Below are 18,982 nucleotides of genomic sequence, written 5' to 3' on the forward strand. Positions count from 1 at the left end.
CCTCATACTTTGGGGGCAAACGAAAAAATATAGTTTAATTAGGCATTTTTCCTTCAAGAAAATGATTTAAAAGTTCTGCAAGTTTTTAAGGTGGTCATAATTGGAACCTTTAAATGGCTATTTGAAAGGCACCACTTGGCTTCCAAAATATTAACAATTCTCCAGACTCCCAGGTCTGCCCCCCCCCCCCTCCCCTCCACTACAAATTATCATACGGGAACCACTGATGTAAAGTTGGGCAGTGTTTATTAGATTTCATTGTAGGTTAAGCTAAAGTAAAAATACAGTTATCTAAATGACCTGGATGTGACCATGTTTCTGTTGAGAAAAAGTATGTCATTTGTAAACCTGCTCATTGATGACCATACAGATGTTTGTTGCATTGGGGGCTAGACCGGTATGGTGTATTTTTAATATTCTGGAAGATGAATGGCAACTTGTAAGAAGATAGAAAATTTTTCAGATCTAACCATGTGGAAGACATTTAATGCTGACTTACCTGAATACACTACAGCTAGGGTGGGGAACTGCAGTCCCATTGTCTGTAGATATGAGTGCCCTTGAACTTACTCACATGTTTCACGTCATAGAAGTTGTTACAAATGTAATTGATGGAATGTGCAAATATTTAAATATCTGTGATTCGTGTGGGGAAAACATTCATTGAAAATATTCAGTTAACAATCCACTGAAAATATTCTCTCTGTAAGAAACATATTAATTCTTGAAAACTTTTGTAGTCAACCACACTGAAGTTGTTTCAACAAAGTGCCATAAAATGACATACAATTGATGTTTTGCCTATGGTTCAGCATTTTAAAGTAACATCAATTGAACAGACTTTACTGGATTCTCTTTAGTTGCAATGTGACTGACATTAAATGCAACATACAAACAAATGGAGCATATGAAAACAGCAATGTTACAAAATTTAACCCTGTGCAACTTTATTTATGATTATTCCAGATTCATTAATATGTTCTCTCCTTCCCGCATTGTCTAAATTATTCAGCTGCAATTTTCTGTTAAGTATGCTATAATCTTTTTATTTGTAACAATGTATTCCACAAAATTTAAGACCGCTGACCTCAGCAGTTTGGTTCCAAAGAGCTTAACACCACCACCACAGAATTTAAATTTTTTCTAAAAGTGTACCATACTTTACCCTATCAAATGATTGTACTGATAGCAAAAGATGAACAACTGGTAATATTTATCGAGTAAATGTATAAATGTCAAACAGGCAGCTCTTCTGAATTAAAACTGTGGTGACTTATTTCATTTCAACTTAAATATTACAGTAATAGGGAGCACAATACTTTCTCAAATATTTTGAGAAAGGTTATTAGTAAGGGAATTGGATGATAGATAATAAAATATTTCCTACCAGCTTTCTTGTAAAGAGGTTTGATGCCATATTTTAATCTGTACCTGAATCTATTTATTAAGGCTCCTGTTCAAAGTTCCATCAGCCTTTTGTGAGATTTAGTTCTTGAGTACTTTTAAATTGTCTTAATTTCACTGAAAGATGTTAGCGCTGCCTCTAAAAGTTGTTTAAATTTTGTGGATAACATGTTCAGTACACACGACACTTCTTCAGCTGAAATAACATATTTGACTCTACATTTGCTGATATATTTAAAAAGTGATGAAAACTTGTTTGGAAAGGCTACTGTAAAATATAGGCACATATTTATTATGAAATGAATTTATTTTTGCTTTAATGTCTATTTCAATGTATGCCTCATCTCATTCCACCTGTTTTTTGTTACTCTCATAGTTCTGTGTTCTGATATCATTAATAAGCTTTACTATTTCACCAGTATATTTCCAAGAGATGTATGGTGCTATATGTGGTGTCACCGCCAGACACCACACTTGCTAGGTGGTAGCCTTTAAATCGGCCGCAGTCCATTAGTATACGTCGGACCCGCGTGTCGCCACTGTCAGTGATAGCAGACTGAGCGCCGCCACACGGCAGGTCTAGAGAGACGTACTGGTACTTGCCACAGTTGTACAGCTGACTTTGCAAGGAATGGTTCACTGACAACTACGCTCTCATTTGCCGAGACGATAGTTAGCATAGCCTTCAGCTACATTTGCTACGACCTAGCAAGGCGCCGTATTCAATTGATATTGAGATTCTATTAATGTATCATCAAGAGCGATGTTCTACAAATGTGGATTAAAGTTAAGTATTCCAGAAGCTATGTACTTTTCTTTATAGCGTTCATTACTTATCCTGTTTCAGACCTCACGCCAGCCTGCGTGAGTTTAAGCGCATGCCTTTCGGCTTCCTCTCATTGTGTCTACGCTGTCTTGCCTAGACACAACACTATACTACTCATCTTTACTAGTTATCTCATGTACCTTCACTCATGATGCATGCAATTTCAGAGATCTGTACAGTTCACAGGCCGACTTACAGGTGCCATCTGGGTCAACCCCCTGGTGTGCTCTGGTGAGCCACCAAACAAACAGTATTATTTAAGCAATCTCAAATGAGTGCTCAGCCTACTATGTAACCTTTGTTACTGTTGTCCAGTCAATGTGTTCAGTGTTACACACAACCTGTAGTTAAACATTTAACAACCTGTTCATTTAATATCTGGATACATATTGCAACAGCAGCAACAAACACAATTTACGGAACATAGCACTTTCAACACATTAAGACATCTTGATAGGAATTAACAACAAACAACACAGACCTTAAATGACAAATTGTTAGGTTCCATGAGGGAGTGGTTGTATGTTTTAAACCAGCTCATAAATGTGGCTTCTAGAAGACAAGAATAGAGGAGGAAGAACATGAGTATCAAATATGTTATTAGTTTTGCAAAACAGTAGAAATTGTTGGAGAAATTTATTCACAGTCCCTTTGAATCATCATGTAGTATAAGCTTAGAGCTGACAACAGTGGCATAGATACCTGTAGTATTGGTGCCGTTCACTGCACAATGTCCTGCTCTGTTATGCATTTCAGTCACATTAATATCTTAGTGTCTTCGTATTTGCTGCAGCTGTTCCTGGTGTAGTTACAATTATAACTGTTACATCATGATCACCACCATCAGTTGCTGCTGCTGCTGCTGCCACAATCTGATAAACTTTGTCTCCATGAAGCTTCAGTAACATGCATGGTTTTGAAATCCTTACTGACATTTACATGTATTAACCTGAGACAAATTAAACAGGTCAGAGCAACAAACTACATAGGTTGTCGAAACAAAGCTTAGTGCTAAGTTGATGGCCAGAAATGTAGTAGAAAATGAATTCTTCAACTGCAAGTTACATGAGCCCAAATCAGTACCAGTGAATACAAGCTCAATCATCTTAAAAACCACCACACACTATCGGAGTCTCCAAATCAAAGTCCAGGCCAACATAGCAAGGTACACTTGTATTTGATGCTCAGCATCCAGAGGCCACAGGATTTACTGCATCAAAAAAGTATATCAAAAGTCTTTATTGTTTAAATAGAATTTAATAGTTCCCTTGGGATCATGATTTTTATTGTGTTGATAATTGCATTTTACTGTGAATAATGTAATTTTTGAAGTTTTATGTAGTGTAAAGTCTTTGGGCACAATGTTTAGACCTGATTACATGAAATATGATCTTCAATAAATGAATTTGGTCACTTGAGCCCCATACACAGCGCTTAGCTAAGGTCATGTTAAAGCTGATCAGAGTATCCTTTCATGGTTACATTAGATTAGATTCTGACCCTTTTGCATTGGGAACTTAAAGGCAGGCAACCAACAAGAAATATCAAACTGAGTGAAAATAAGGTTATGTTTGCTTAACAGGAGATTGAGTTCTTCTATCTTTTGGATGTGGGCCTGTTTGTCCTCCTCATCTGTCTCGTGTTACCTTGTCCTCTTTTACTAGTTATATCACTGAAAACATCAAACACCAATATTCCCTTTTTCTTTTCAAAGTAGTCTAACACCTAATCATATCTGTGATCAGTCTGTCTGCGGAGTGACAGAACGCCCATGGTGGTTGGGCTGTAATGTATGCATGGAGGTAAACAGTATTTCAGAAATTTAAGCTGTTTGCTTTCTTATTGTGGCTATTAGATTTTTGAGTATGTGACTTCAAAATAGTATTGAGTTCTATACCATTAAATTCAATTAATTAGGTATTTCACATGAATTTCACAGTAAACCTATATTGTAGTCAGAAAGAGTAAAAATATTCTTCATTCTTGGTAGTTCAGCAATGAATTATCTTTTCCTGAACTTTCACTGTATACATCAACAGTTCTCTTCTTTACCTTTTCTCATTAAAAATGATATATATACTAAACTACACCTTTTGTTTGTGTTCTTCACACTAGCTCACAATATGTTGCTCTTTGTACATGCAGCAGCATTAATTATTATTTTGTGGTTGCTAAGAGAAATCCAAATTTGTTTCAGGAGGAAGGAGCAGTCACCTTGTGATCCAAAGCTGGTGGTTCCAACAGGTTTCAAAACACATTGCAAACAGAAATACATATATAGGAAACTGCTAGCTTTGCAGCCAAATGGTGAACCAGTACCTGACAATTTCAGGATTCCTTCGTGTTGTAGTTGCTATATTTCAAAGGACTTAGCAACTTTTAGAGGTTTATTTGGCCCCAAGGACCAACAGCAAACACCATCTGTAAGGCAGTGAGAAAATCAAATGGTATTATGCACTGCAATGTAATTGTTACTGGAAGGAGAATCCATCTCCTTGCACTAGTGTCGACATGCTTTACAACCAGTCTGCCCATTCTTCAATGAATTTGAAGTTATAAAGAACCAAAATGTTACTGTAGAATTCACAATTTTCTATAGGAAATCTTAATTATATGTCTGCAGTGTTTTCAAAAACATCACAATGGATTCAAAACACATGCAATAAAGTTCTGCTAAGAAGAAAATGAATGTTACATTCACTCATGTTGTCCAGTACTTGAGCTGTGATTCAGAGGATATTGAAGTAAACAGAGTTCAGAAAATGTTGTTATCAAAACATTTCAGGTCAGGATCCATTTACTTTTATACAAAAACAAATTGAACAGTATAGCTGGTGATACTGTGTTACTGTCATGTGTTCAATCTTGTGTAAAACTATTACACATTTCAATAAGGACGGGTGTCATCATAGACATTTGATCATAAATAATCTTGAAAAAAAATTTATCTTGACGTTATTAATGTGGGAAAAAAATCTAAGAACTGATGCTTCTAGGCAGACTGTAAGTAGACTAATAAAGGCAAATTGAGTGAATGAGGAGTGAAACCATATGTGATAAAGCCATAATTTAAAATTGAATTATAACCACAAAATGTTGAAAGCAACTGTGCATGGGATAATATTAGATTGTTATTCAAGTTGATCATTTGGTTTCATGGAACATTTGTTGTTATGAAACTGATGTACTATTGTTTAATTTTCTCTCTGTAACACTATTCACTGAAACACTATCAGTTTTACTTCCGTCTGCTCAGCTTCCCACTGGAATACATTTACTTTTTTTTGTACTAACTTTTACTATTGTACTGTAAGAGGAAGCTATTCGAAATCTCATCATAGCCTTACTTTAAAAGTTCTTCATCCTTGAGATTATTACAATGTAGTATTTTCTGTGCACAGTGTTAATGTTTACTATGTTAAAAAGCAGTTTTTCCTGAGGCAAAAGAGAAAAAATGTGAGTAACAGAAACTGTTTAACACAGACATAACATTTCATGTTAAATTGTTCATAAGCAATAATAAAGGAAATTGTCAGTTGCGTTGTTTCTTCAGATTTGCAGTGTATATGCTGAACCCAAGACAAAATAATGAACTAGTCACAGTGAGATGGTATATTTAACTTTCATCAAAATACTGAAGTATTTTTAAAATGTTTTGAGTGTACTATTACGTGTGATTCCAGTTAAGAGCATCCGCATTGATATGTTACTGAAAGTTACAGTTGAAAGTGTTTGACCTTCATCAGCCTGAGTAAAGTACAATTAATTTTAGATTGTAGATGGAGGTGAAACTTTTCTTTATAAAATGTAAATTTAACCTGTATCTTTCTTATAGCTTTTGTGATAAATATTGTCATTGTCTGCCACTTTAGTTTTAATAATTTTATTTAATGTAAATATTTATTAAAATGATTGATTGATGCTTGTATTGTAGGAAATATGTTTAAGTATTGAAGTATGAGAGGAGTGTCTAAAGAATAAAAGATTTCAGTGAAAGCCCTGCAATTTAATACAGCATGAAATGTATACCATTTTAAGAAAGAAGATATGGGAATTTTGAGAGTAATATAAGAATACTTTTATCAAGCAACTTTAATACAAATTTCAAAATAGTTGTTAGAGAAACAAAGGTATAAAAATTTTACATTCGAGGGAATGAATGATGAAATAATTTCATGTATTTACATAATACGTGTTTTTCAGTAGATACTTTTCTTCTTCATTATCATCTGAATATTATAATGCAGAGACAGTTCTGCTGTCTTTTGTAAGATGAAAAGAAACAGTGACAATATTTAACAAGATGAGTGCCATGAGAACACCGGCTGCCACAGCAGAGCCTCACAACTGACTGTGGCCTGGCAGTGAAACATCTGTCACTATGAGTGCGAAAGTTAGCATGTTCGTCTGTTGTTCATCAGATTTGTGGACATTGATATCAGTCCCTACAGTTATTCCCAGCAGCAGTGATGTACAAAATACACACACTTAAAACATTTTAAACATTAAGTGTTACTGCATTGGTTAAACAGTCTTCCTCATTAATATGATGCATTTATGTATTTAGATTGATAAATGTGTGGAAGGAAGACTCCATTATTCTCTGATGAGTGACTGGAATATAAGCACATCACTATGAAAATAATCCTTAGATACACCTTTGATATCCAAGTTAGGCTTTACTTTGTACAGTGGATCAGACTTTGATTTCAGATGCATACTTGGAAGGGCTTCAAAGTAAGTTATGCTTCCTTGATTAACAGTGGTATTTAACCATTTGCTTTTAGTGGGATATAGGTAAATACTAAAATATTCTTAATGCCTGTTCACTCTGTATTCTATTTATAATATGAAAATGATGTGGTTGTATGGTATGTGCAATCATTTAAGTAAGAGAGCATAATCAAAGCACATACACAAATTTATTTTAAGGTTCATTTACTAGGCTTCAGTATATTCCCTATCTATATGGAAAGATAAATATAATGCATGAACATTTCTGCAAGGAATACAAATAATGAAATGAACTTAGGTAACCTCAATGACAGGGGAGTAGTTACCTTTACCACTTCCATCATAAAATCAAAGATTGACATCTAGAAGAGGTTTAATAAGATACAAGTGTTATGTTTTTTTTTCAGCCTCCTATAGCCCAAAAACAAAGGACAAGTCTATATAAAAATTACTTTGGCTATGAAAGCTGGTTTTTAGACTACAATTAGTTTTTGACATAATCACCATGATGATTGAGCCATTTGCCATACCTGTTTTACAGTTTTCCGGTACCCTATTCCTAAACTGTTGCCACCAGTGGTTTGAAATGAGTTTTGATGTTTTCTTGAAGCTGCTTGTTAGTTTGCATGTGCTGCCATCCTAGTAACTTCTTCAGTGCAGGTTAATGAGGGAAGTCACTTGGTGATAGATCAGGCTATACAGTGGGTGATCAAAAAATGTCCCATTCAAATTGCTCAAAGAGCCATTGGATTGCAGCAGCACTGGGAGTAAGCTCACTGTCATGGATGAGGAAAAATCCAGAAATAAGCATGATTCTTCTGTTTTGAATGACCCTCAAATCATTCAGCAATGAATGTCTACCGCATAATCCCTTCTGGTTGCATGGAAAGAATGACATATCTCATTTCTGCTAAGAATTCATTGATAGTAACATTTTATGAAGAGAGTGTTGGAAAACTTGTCCACAGGTATGACAAATGCCTCAGTGGTTATTGTGATTGGGCTGAAAAGTAGCTATAAGTGCATGCTAGGAAAAAAGCAAAGACATCCCACAGAAAATAAAATTATGCCAGAATGTTTGTATTTAAATTCTGTTTAATTTAAACATCTGTCTAAGCTAAATTAGTGTAAAAAATAAAAGTTACAGGCATTTAAACCTATATAGCAGATTTTAAGGCATACATAATCTTTAAAGGAAACTAGACTGTGTACATCGTAAGCATTACTTCATTTTCACAAGAAGATAAATCTGAGTCAAGTACACAGACACAAGTGAATACAATAAACATACATTATAGCTATGTCCTGAAGTGATATCTTCAAATAGATTTTCCTTGTTACCACAAGATTCGTTCATGTGCATGAAACATATAAAAATGTTATGGATAATTCATCTGTTACTGTTTTTTTAATATGCAACCTGTACTTCATGGACATTATAGAGATGTTAATGAGTATTCATAGACCAAGGTAATACAATGAGAAAAGTGGGTTCCCATGCTACCTTGTGACCAGAAATAATTAGCCTCATTCTTAATTAAACATTGAAACAAATATACTGCAAATAACAGTCCTCTCAGGTTAAATGTTTATCAGGAAATGCACAAGGAGACCAGGGAAAAATACTGTTAAAGCATGGTGTATTACCACTGGAAACCAGGCTGTATAATAGCTCATTTATGAAGGCTGTCATATAAGATACAACCTCCGTGAACCCTACCATTCTTCAGTTGCATAAGGCTTATCAAGGCAAGTGGTGCTCTACCTGGATGGACTCTGTTTCCGTATCTGTTCATAGGGACGCTGTGACATCCATGACTTCCAAACAATTGATACTAACTGTCTGGATGGTACATTTGGCAGCAAAAATATTCGTCCTATAAAGAAAGCATGGGAGGATAGCTGTCCATGGCAGGCTTAATCTAAAGTGTTTTAGCAGTGCATGCCTAGAGTGTCAAAATATTTTCGTGTGATATGAAAAGAAGATGGTACTTGTGAGAAAGCCTTTTATATGTAAAGTGTGTCCCAAAGAGAACAAAGCTTTTAGAATGTATGGCATTTCTGTTCTAGTAATTTGGCAACTCTAAACATTGCACAGTGTTCATAAATTTTCTTTGTGATAAGTAATGGAGAACTGGCAAAACAGAGCAGACAACAAATTCATCAAGAAAATAATGTTAACCAATCGGATGCACTTTCTGTTGAATGACTTAATGCACAAACAAAATTGTGGGTCTTGGGGCACAGAAAACCCTTGAGTAATTATGGAGATGCCATTGCAGCCACAATGAATGTATTAACAATGGACGGCAAATGCTACCATATTATGTTAAGAGAGATTTTGGGGACTGAACAAGATGATATGAATGCTAAACAAGTTTCGTTTCAACAAGATGGCACAACCTGTCACACACTGATTACAACAATGACCTTTTTACGAGGGAGGTTTCCTGGGCAGATGATTTCCTGCAGTGGTGAATGAATTTACCAAGCATATCTTGTAATTTGACACCATTGTGATTTCTTTCTGTGGGGTATTTGAAATCTCATGTGTAAGCCAACACATCACGATCTCTCCCAAGCTCAAGGGCGAGATTCAGCATGTAATTTAAGAACTAGAGGTACAAGTATGTAGAAAATTTATCGAAAATTCCGTCGAAAGAACGAATGTGTGCTTGCAGGGACGCGGATGGGATTTGAGTAACATTATATTTCATGTGTAATCACAGGTAACGTACACTGCAATAATATGCCAGTTACCTAATTCCATTAATAAATTAGTGTGTTCCTATATACTCGAAAGTTGCGTTCTTTATGGGACGGCCTTCACATCAAGTTCTCGAAAGTTTGGCTGGAACCCTAAAGTAAGTTAAGCGGCTACATAATGGAACATTGTTGGCAGAAGTAATGACATCACAGCAACTCACTGTAGCGACCTGAGGATCGACCAATCGTTGCAAACAGATAAGTGACTGCATGCGTGAAGAAGCCCATACACACTGCCCCCCCCCCCCCTCCCCAAAAAAAAAAAAAAAACATACAATTTCAGAAAAACTGAACTTATCTTAGAGAAGTCAGTAACGTGTCGGTCCTCCTCTGATCCTCATGCAAGCAGTTATTCGGTTCAACATTGATTGACAGGGCTGCTGGATTTCCTCCTGAGAGATATTGTGCCAGATTCTATCGAATTGAGACGTTAGATTTTCAAAATCGTAAGCTGGTAGGAGGGCTTTGTCCATAATGCTCCAAACGTTCCCAATATGGGAGAGATCTGGTGATCTTGGTGATTATGATAGGTTTGGCAAGCACGAACACAAGCATTATAAACTCTCGCCGTTTGTTGGTGGGCATTGTCTTGCTGAAATGTAAGCTCAGGATGGCTTGCCACGAAAGGCAACAAAACGAGGCGTGGAATATCGTTGACGTACCGCTGTGCTGCAAGGATGCCGCGTATGACAACCAAAGGGGTCCTGCTATGAACAGAAACGGCACACCATTCTGCTAACAGAGTCGCGTGGTATTAGGCGCCTTGTCACGGTCCGTGCGGCTCCCCATTCGGAGGTTCGAGTCTCCCTCGGGCATAGGTGTGTGTGTTGTCCATAGCGTATGTTAGTTTAAGTTAGAATAAGTAGGGTGTATGTGTACGGTCCCATAAGACCTTACCACAAATTTCCAATTTCCAAACTATCACTCCCGTCCGTCAAGCCGTATAGTGGGCAACAGTCATGGTGATGCCCACAGCTGTCTGGTGCCCTCCAGACTTGTCTTCGCCAAGGACTCTCATTGACTGGAGTAGAACTGTCATTAGTGACGAGTCCCGCTTCTCAGTGAGCCCCTGTGAGCAGAAATATGTTAGGAGATGTCCTGGAGAATAGTGGGATACCAACCAGACTGTCGCACGTCATACAGCGCGACAACCAAAAGTGATGGTTCCAAATACACACACATTTATTCGCAATTCGCTTAGAGGAGTGGATGGACTAACTTTTGCAGAATTTGAAATTTAAAACCATCTAATGACTCGCAATGATCAAATTTAGACACACTTATGCTTTGCAATGAATGGTCTCTCACCTTACTGGACAAATTTTCCAAAATTTGCCACCATTTAGCAGAATATGATGTAGTACCATTATACACACATCAAAAAATGTTGTGCATCACCCCGGTTCCCAGAACACCTGAACAAGTCGTATACTCTTAGCTCACTTATTTGTTACATGGTTTAATTCTTAATTTCTTTGCGTGTTTTTGGTACTTGCATTGTTTAATTCATAAATTTCGGGCGTATTATAGTATTTGAGAGTGTAGCATCGCGTTTTAGTACCTGAATAGTGTAAAATCGCGTAGTCTCCTTCCGCCACTGAGCAGTGTGTCAGCAGTGCGCAAGTAGCAGCATTACTGCATCTATTAGGCAATCTTGTATTTTAATAACCGTTTAAATTTTGTGTCGAGTTGTTTGTGCTCTCTGTAGATTAGTTCAGACGTTCTTTGCACAACAGTTTTAAGCATGCATAGGGACTGCAACTGCTGTGTTCGGATGCAGGCTGCTTTGGCATCCCTTCGCTCCCAGCTTCAGGCACTGTTGGCTTCGGTCACACAGTTTGAGGCTGTTGCCAATGGGCATCACTGTGGGGGTTTGTCGGGGACGGCCAGCTCGTCCCACGCATCCCCCGATTGGACTATGACTGTGGCTGCCCGGGATACTGCCCACATTGAGGCTGATCCCTCACCTGTGGTAGAGTGGGAGGTCGTCTCGAGGTGTGGCAGGGGGCGAAAGACAATCCAGAGGGCTGAACGGAAGGCCTCTCCAGTTTGTCTGACGAACCGGTTTCAGGCTCTGTCTCAGGCTGATACTGATCTTTGGCCGGACATGACTGCTTGTCCCGTTCCAGAGGTTGCCCCTCAGTCTGCAAGATCCGGGCGGTCGCAGAGGGTGGGCTTACTGGTAGTTGGGAGCTCCAACGTCAGGCGAATAATGGGGCCCCTTAAGGATATGGCAGCAAGAGAGGGGAAGAAAACCAATGTGCACTCCGTGTGTATACTGGGGAGAGTCATTCCAAATGTGGAAAGGGTCCTTCCGGATGCCATGAAGGGTACAGGGTGCACCCATCTGCAGGTGGTCGCTCATGTCGGCACCAATGATGTGTGTCGCTGTGGATCGGAGGAAAGCCTCTCTGGCTTCCAGCGACTATCTGATTTGGTAAAGACTGCCAGTCTCGCTAGCGGGATGAAAGCAGAGCTCACCATCTGCAGCATCGTCGACAGGACTGACTGCGGACCTTTGGTACAGAGCCGAGTGGAGGGTCTGATTCAGGGGCTGAGACGGTTCTGCGACCGTGTGGGCTGCCATAGGGTGTTGGGGTTTCGGGTTCCACTGGATAGGCCAGGAGTCCACTACACGCAGCAAGCGGCTACACGGGTAGCAGGGGTTGTGTGGCGTGGACTGGGCGGTTTTTTAGGTTAGATGGCCTCGGGCACGTACAGAATGGGCAACAGCCTCAAAGGGTGCGGGGCGAAGTCAGGACATGCAGGGACCAAGCAGCAATCGGTATTGTAATTGTAAACTGTCGGAGCTGCATTGGTAAAGTACTGGAACTTCAAGCGCTGATAGAAAGCACCGAAGCTGAAATCGTTATAGGTACGGAAAGCTGGCTGAAACCAGAGATAAATTCTGCCGAAATTTTTACAAAGGCTCAGACGGTGTTTAGAAAGGATAGATTGCATGCAACCGGTGGTAGCGTGTTTGTCGCTGTTAGTAGTAGTTTAACCTGTAGTGAAGTACAAGTGGATAGTTCCTGTGAATTATTATGGGTGGAGGTTACACTCAACAACCGAGCTAGGTTAATAGTTGGCAGAACAACTGAGAGAAAATTTGGAATACATTTCACATAAATTTTCTCAGCATGTTATAGTCTTAGGTGGAGATTTCAATTTACCAGATATAGACTGGGACACTCAGATGTTTAGGACGGGTGGTAGGGACAGAGCATCGAGTGACATTACACTGAGTGCACTATCCGAAAATTACCTCGAGCAATTAAACAGAGAACCGACTCGTGGAGATAACCTACTGATAACAAACAGAACCGAACTTTTCGACTCTGTAAGTGCAGAACAGGGAATCAATGATAAGCCCGTTACAGCATCCCTGAATATGGAAGTTAATAGGAACATAAAAAAAGGGAGGAAGGTTTATCTGTTTGGCAAGAGTAATAGAAGGCAGATTTCAGACTACCTAACAGATCAAAACGAAAATTTCTATTCCGACACTGACAATGTTGAGTGTTTATGGAAAAAGTTTAAGGCAATTGTAAAATGCGTGCCGAGTAAAACTGTGAGGGACGGCAAAAACCCACCGTGGTTCAACAACAAAGGTAGGAAACTACTGCGAAAGCAAAAAGATCTTCACTCCAAGTTTAAACGCAGCCAAAACCTCTCAGACAAACAGAAGCTAAACGATGTCAAAGTTAGCTTAAGGAGGGCTATGCGTGAAGCGTTCAGTGAATTCGAAAGTAAAATTCTATGTACCGACTTGACAGAAAATCCTAGGAAGTTCTGGTCTTACGTTAAATCAGTAAGTGGCTCGAAACAGCAGATCCAGACACTCCGGGATGATGATGGCATTGAAACAGAGGATGACACACGTAAAACTGAAACACTAAACACCTTTTTCCAAAGCTGTTTCACAGAGGAAGACCACACTGCAGTTCCTTCTCTAAATCCTCGCACAAACGAAAAAATGGCTGACCTCGAAATAAGTGTCCAAGGAATAGAACAGCAACTGGAATCACTCAACAGAGGGAAGTCGACTGGAACTGACGGGATACCAATTCGATTCTACACAGAGTACGCGAAAGAGCTTGCCCCCCCCCCAATGGTTCAAAAAATGGTTCAAATGGCTCTGAGCACTATGGGACTTAACATCTACGGTCATCAGTCCCCTAGAACTTAGAACTACTTAAACCTAAATAACCTAAGGACAGCACACAACACCCAGCCATCACGAGGCAGAGAAAATCCCTGACCCCGCCGGGAATCGAGCCCGGGCGTGGGAAGCGAGAACGCTACCGCACGACCACGAGATGCGGGCTTGCCCCCCCCCCCCCCCCCCCCCCCCCCCGCCTTTCTAATAGCCGTGTACGGCAAGTCTCTAGAGGAACGTAAGGTTCCAAATGATTGGAAAAGAGCACAGGTAGTCCCAGTCTTCAAGAAGGGTCGTCGAGCAGATGCGCAAAACTATCGATCTCATGTCGTTTTTGGAAACCCAGAATCTACTCTGTAGGAATCAACATGGATTCCGGAAACAGCGATAGTGTGAGACCCAACTCGCTTTATTTGTTCATGAGACCCAGAAAATATTAGATACGGGCTCCCAGGTAGACGCGATTTTCCTTGACTTCCGGAAGGCGTTCGATACTGTTCCGCACTGTCGTCTGATAAACAAAGTAAGAGCCTACGGAATATCAGACCAGCTGTGTAGCTGGATTGAAGAGTTTTTAGCAAACAGAACACAGCATGTTGTTATCAATGGAGAGACGTCTACAGACGTTAAAGTAACCTCTGGCGTGCCACAGGGGAGTGTTATGGGACCATTGCTTTTCACAATATATATAAATGACCTAGTAGATAGTGTCGGAAGTTCCATGCGGCTTTTCGCGGATGATGCTGTAGTATACAGAGAAGTTGCAGCATTAGAAAATTGTAGCGAAATGCAGGAAGATCTGCAGCGGATAGGCACTTGGTGCAGGGAGTGGCGACTGACCCTTAACATAGACAAATGTAATGTATTGCGAATACATAGAAAGAAGGATCCTTTATTGTATGATTATATGATAGCGGAACAAACACTGGTAGCAGTTACTTCTGTAAAATATCTGGGAGTATGCGTGCGGAACGATTTGAAGTGGAATGATCATATAAAATTAATTGTTCGTAAGACGGGTACCAGGTTGAGATTCATTGGGAGAGTCCTTAGAAAATGTAGTCCATCAACAAAGGAGGTGGTTTACAAAACACTCGTTCGACCTATACTTGAGTATTGCTCATCAGTGTGGGATCCGTAACAGATCGCGTTGACGGAGGAGATAGAGAAGATCCAAAGAAGAGCGGCGCGTTTCGTCACAGGGTTATTTGGTAAGCGTGATAGCGTTACGGAGATGTTTAGGAAACTCAAGTGGCAAACACTGCAAGAGAGGCGCTCTGCATCGCGGTGTAACTTGCCCGCCAGGTTTCTAGAGGGTGCGTTTCTGGATGAGGTATCGAATATATTGCTTCCCCCTACTTATACCTCCCGAGGAGATCACGAATGTAAAATTAGAGAGATTCGAGCGCGCACGGAGACTTTCAGACAGTCGTTCTTCCCGCGAACCATACGCGTCTGGAACAGAAAAGGGAGGTAATGACAGTGGCACATAATGTGCCCTCCGCCACACACCGTTGGGTGGCTTGGGGAGTATAAACGTAGATGTAGACTGTTGGTATTGTATCACAGACACAGTCCCTTTGACTGTTCAGAGATGTCACTAAATCCGCCCAAAGATGTAAACAACCATGAATGAGCAGCACCTATTAGACGGAAGCGGTCTGACAGCTGATCAGTTCCAGTCATTCCACCAGGAAGGAGGCACACGGCTCTTGTTGTCTGTATTTCAACGATGCCTAGATGGTCAATACCGCGGTTCGATCGCGTCCGCATTGTTACTTTGTGCCAGGAAGGGCTCTCAACAAAGGAAGTGTCAAGGCGCTAGTACTGCAGTGGATGACCGCTACCTACGGATTATGGCTCGGAGGAACACTTGACAGCAACGCCACGATGTTGAATAATGCTTTTCGTGCAGCCACAGGACGTCGTGTTACGACTCAAACTGCGCTATAACAACGGTGGAGTCACTGATGACAGTGCCACTAAAGCAGAGTTATTAAACACTGTTTTCCGAAACTCCTTTACCAAAGAAGACGATGAAACATAGAAGTAAATATCCTCGGTGTCGCAAAGCAGATTAAATGACTTAACAAAGGCAAGGCTTCTAGTCCAGATTGTATACCAGTCAGGTTCCTCTCAGAGATGCTGATACAATAGCTCCATATTTAGCAATTATATACAACCGCTCGCTCACAGAAAGATCCGTGCCTAAAGACTGGAAAATTGCTGCAGTCACTGCAGCACCCAAAACGGGTAGTAGGAGTAATCTGTTGAATTACAGGCCCGTATCACTGATGTCGATTTGCTGTAGGGTTTGAAACATTGTGACGTACCTTGAAGAAAACGATTTATTGACACACAGCACGGATCCAGAAAGTATCGTTCTCGCGAAACACAACAAGCTCTTTATAATCCTGAAGTAATGAGTTCTATCAACAGGAGATGTCAAATCGATTTCATATTTTTAGATTTCAAAAATGGTTCAAATGGCTCTGAGCACTGTGGGACTTAACAGCTGTCATCAGTCCCCTAGAACTTAGAACTACTTAAACCTAACTAACCTAAGGATATCACACACATCCATGCCGGAGGCAGGATTCGAACCTGCGACCGAAGCGGTCGCGCGGTTCCAGACTGAAGCGCCTAGAACCGCTCGGCCACCCCGGCTGGCTTTTAGATTTCCAGAAGGCTTTCGACACCGTTCCTAACAAGCGTCTTCTAACCAAACTGCGTGCCTATGCAATATCGCTTCAGCTTTGCGATTGAATTCGTGATTTCCTGTCGGGAAGGTGACAGATCGTAGTAATAGACGGAAAGTCATCGAGTAAAACAGAAGTAATATCCGGCGTTCCCCAAGGAAGTATTATAGGCCCTCTATTGTTCCTGATCTATATTAACGATATAGCCGTCTTAGATTGTTTGCAGATGATGCTGTCATTTACCATCTTGTAAAGTCATCAGATGACCAAAATGAATTAGATAAGATACCTGTATGGTGCGAAAAGAGGCAATTGACCCTGAATAAACGAAAGTGTGACGTTATTCACGTGAGTATTAAAAGAAATCCACTAAATTTCGGTTACGCGATAAGTCACACACATCTGAAGGCCGTTAAATTCAACTAAATACTTATAAATAACCTAAATTGGAACTACCACATAGATAATGTTGTGGGTAGAGCAAACTAAAGACTGCGATTCATTGGCAGAACACTTAGAAGGTGCAACAGGTCTACTAAAGTGACTGATTACACCACGCTTGTCAGCCCTATTCTGGAGTAATGCTGTGCGGTGTGAGATCTGCATCAGATGGAACTGACGAATGACATCGAAAAAGTAAAAAGAAGGGCGGCTCGTTTTATATTATCGCGAAATAGGGGAGATAGTGCCACAGACATGATACGTGAATTGGAGTGGTAATCATTAAAACAAAGTCGTTTTCCGTTGCGGCGGGATCCTCTCATGAAATTTCAGTTACTAGTTTTCTCCTCCGATTGCGAAAACATTCTGTTGTCACCCACCTACATAAGGAGAAATGATCATTACGATAAAATAAGAGAAATCAGGGCTCGCACAGAAAAATTTAAATGCTCGTTTTTCCCTCGAGCCGTTAGAGAGTGTAACGGTAGAGATGCATCTTGAAGGTGGTTCATTGAAATCTCTGCCAGGCACTTTATTATGAATAGCAGAGTAATGATGTAGATGTGCGCAGTAGGCTGCATGACGAGAAACTTTACTCCTGATGTCCATGGCAAGGTCCATCTTTGCTACCACGACACAATGCAGCGCGGTGCAGATGGGAACAACAACATGCCGAATGGACCGCTCAGGATTGGCATCATGTTCTCTTCACCGATGAGTGTCGCATATGCCTTCAACCAGACAATCGTCAGAGACGTGTTTGGAGGCAACCCGGTCAGGCTGAACGCCTTAGACACACTGTTCAGCGAGTGGAGCAAGGTGGAGGTTCCCCGCTGTTATGGGGTGGCATTATGTGGGGCCGACGTACGCCGCTGGTGGTCATAGAAAGCGCCGTAACGGCTGTACAATACGTGAATGCCATCCTCCGATCGATACTGCAACCATATCGGGAGCATACTGGCGAGGAATTCGTCTTCATGGACGACAATTCGCGCCCCCGTCCTGCATATCTAGTGAAGGATTTCCTTCAGGACAACGACATCGCTCGGCTAGAATGGCCAGCATGTTCTCCAGACATGAACCGTATCGAACATGCTTGGAATAGATTGAAAAGGGCTGTTAATGGACGACGTGACCCACCAACCACTCCGGGGTATCTACGCAGAATCGCCGTTGAGGAGTGGGACAGTCTGAACCAACATTGCCTCGAAGAACTTGTGGATAGTATGCCACGACGAATATAGGCATGCATGAATGCAAGAGGATGTGTTACTGGGTATTAGATATACCAGTGTGTACAGCAATCTGGGCCACCACCTATGAAGGTCTCGCTGTATGGTGCTACAACATGCAATGTGTGGTTTTCATGAGCAATAAAAAGGTCGGAAATATTGTTTATGTTGATCTCTGTTCCAATTTTCTGTAAAAGTTCCGGAACTCTCGGAACCGAGGTGATACAAAACTTTTTTGATGTGTGTATAAAGTGACTCAGGCCCTCCAGGCACACACTTAATTGTCAAAGTGCCTTACGTCATAAACTTTTTAATAATTAAAAAAAAATTAGCACAATATGCTGTACCATCATTAAATTACAGTACGTCTGTCAATAAGACAATGCAGTCATTTTAAGGTGACGTAGATTTGCTAAAATTATAGTAACTGAGCCACACTCTACACTACCAAAATATCTTACATCATAAATCACGTGATGTTAATCGCCATATGCTATAACCTCATTACTTTATATACACACTGCTATGTAAAAGTGTGTTAACTCGTAAATTATGGTAATATCCTCATCTATTTTTAAGCTGGGTAACTCTGGTGCTGACACTCCTCTCACTATAGCATACAGATCTCGAATAACTAAACTCACGTAATTGGAATGATGATAAAAATTAATTTATTATTCTTTAAAACAAGTGCCCAAAACATAATCCTCTCACTATAGTG

The 18,982-nt window shown here is 40.3% G+C and overlaps 1 protein-coding gene across 1 annotated transcript in view; it reads left to right on the forward strand.

Moving 5' to 3' along the window:
* The window catches only part of LOC124721645, a 504,773-nt gene extending 498,592 nt beyond the window's left edge, over positions 1–6,181 (forward strand). The window contains exon 8 of the mRNA XM_047246708.1: positions 4,428–6,181. Coding sequence (XP_047102664.1) covers positions 4,428–4,665 — 238 coding nt within the window. The 3' untranslated portion in view covers positions 4,666–6,181. The remainder of the gene's footprint in view (positions 1–4,427) is intronic.
* Positions 6,182–18,982: the final 12,801 nt, after the last annotated feature.

This window comes from Schistocerca piceifrons, chromosome X (genome assembly GCF_021461385.2).
Source record: "Schistocerca piceifrons isolate TAMUIC-IGC-003096 chromosome X, iqSchPice1.1, whole genome shotgun sequence".
Taxonomy (NCBI): Eukaryota; Metazoa; Arthropoda; class Insecta; order Orthoptera; family Acrididae; genus Schistocerca; species Schistocerca piceifrons.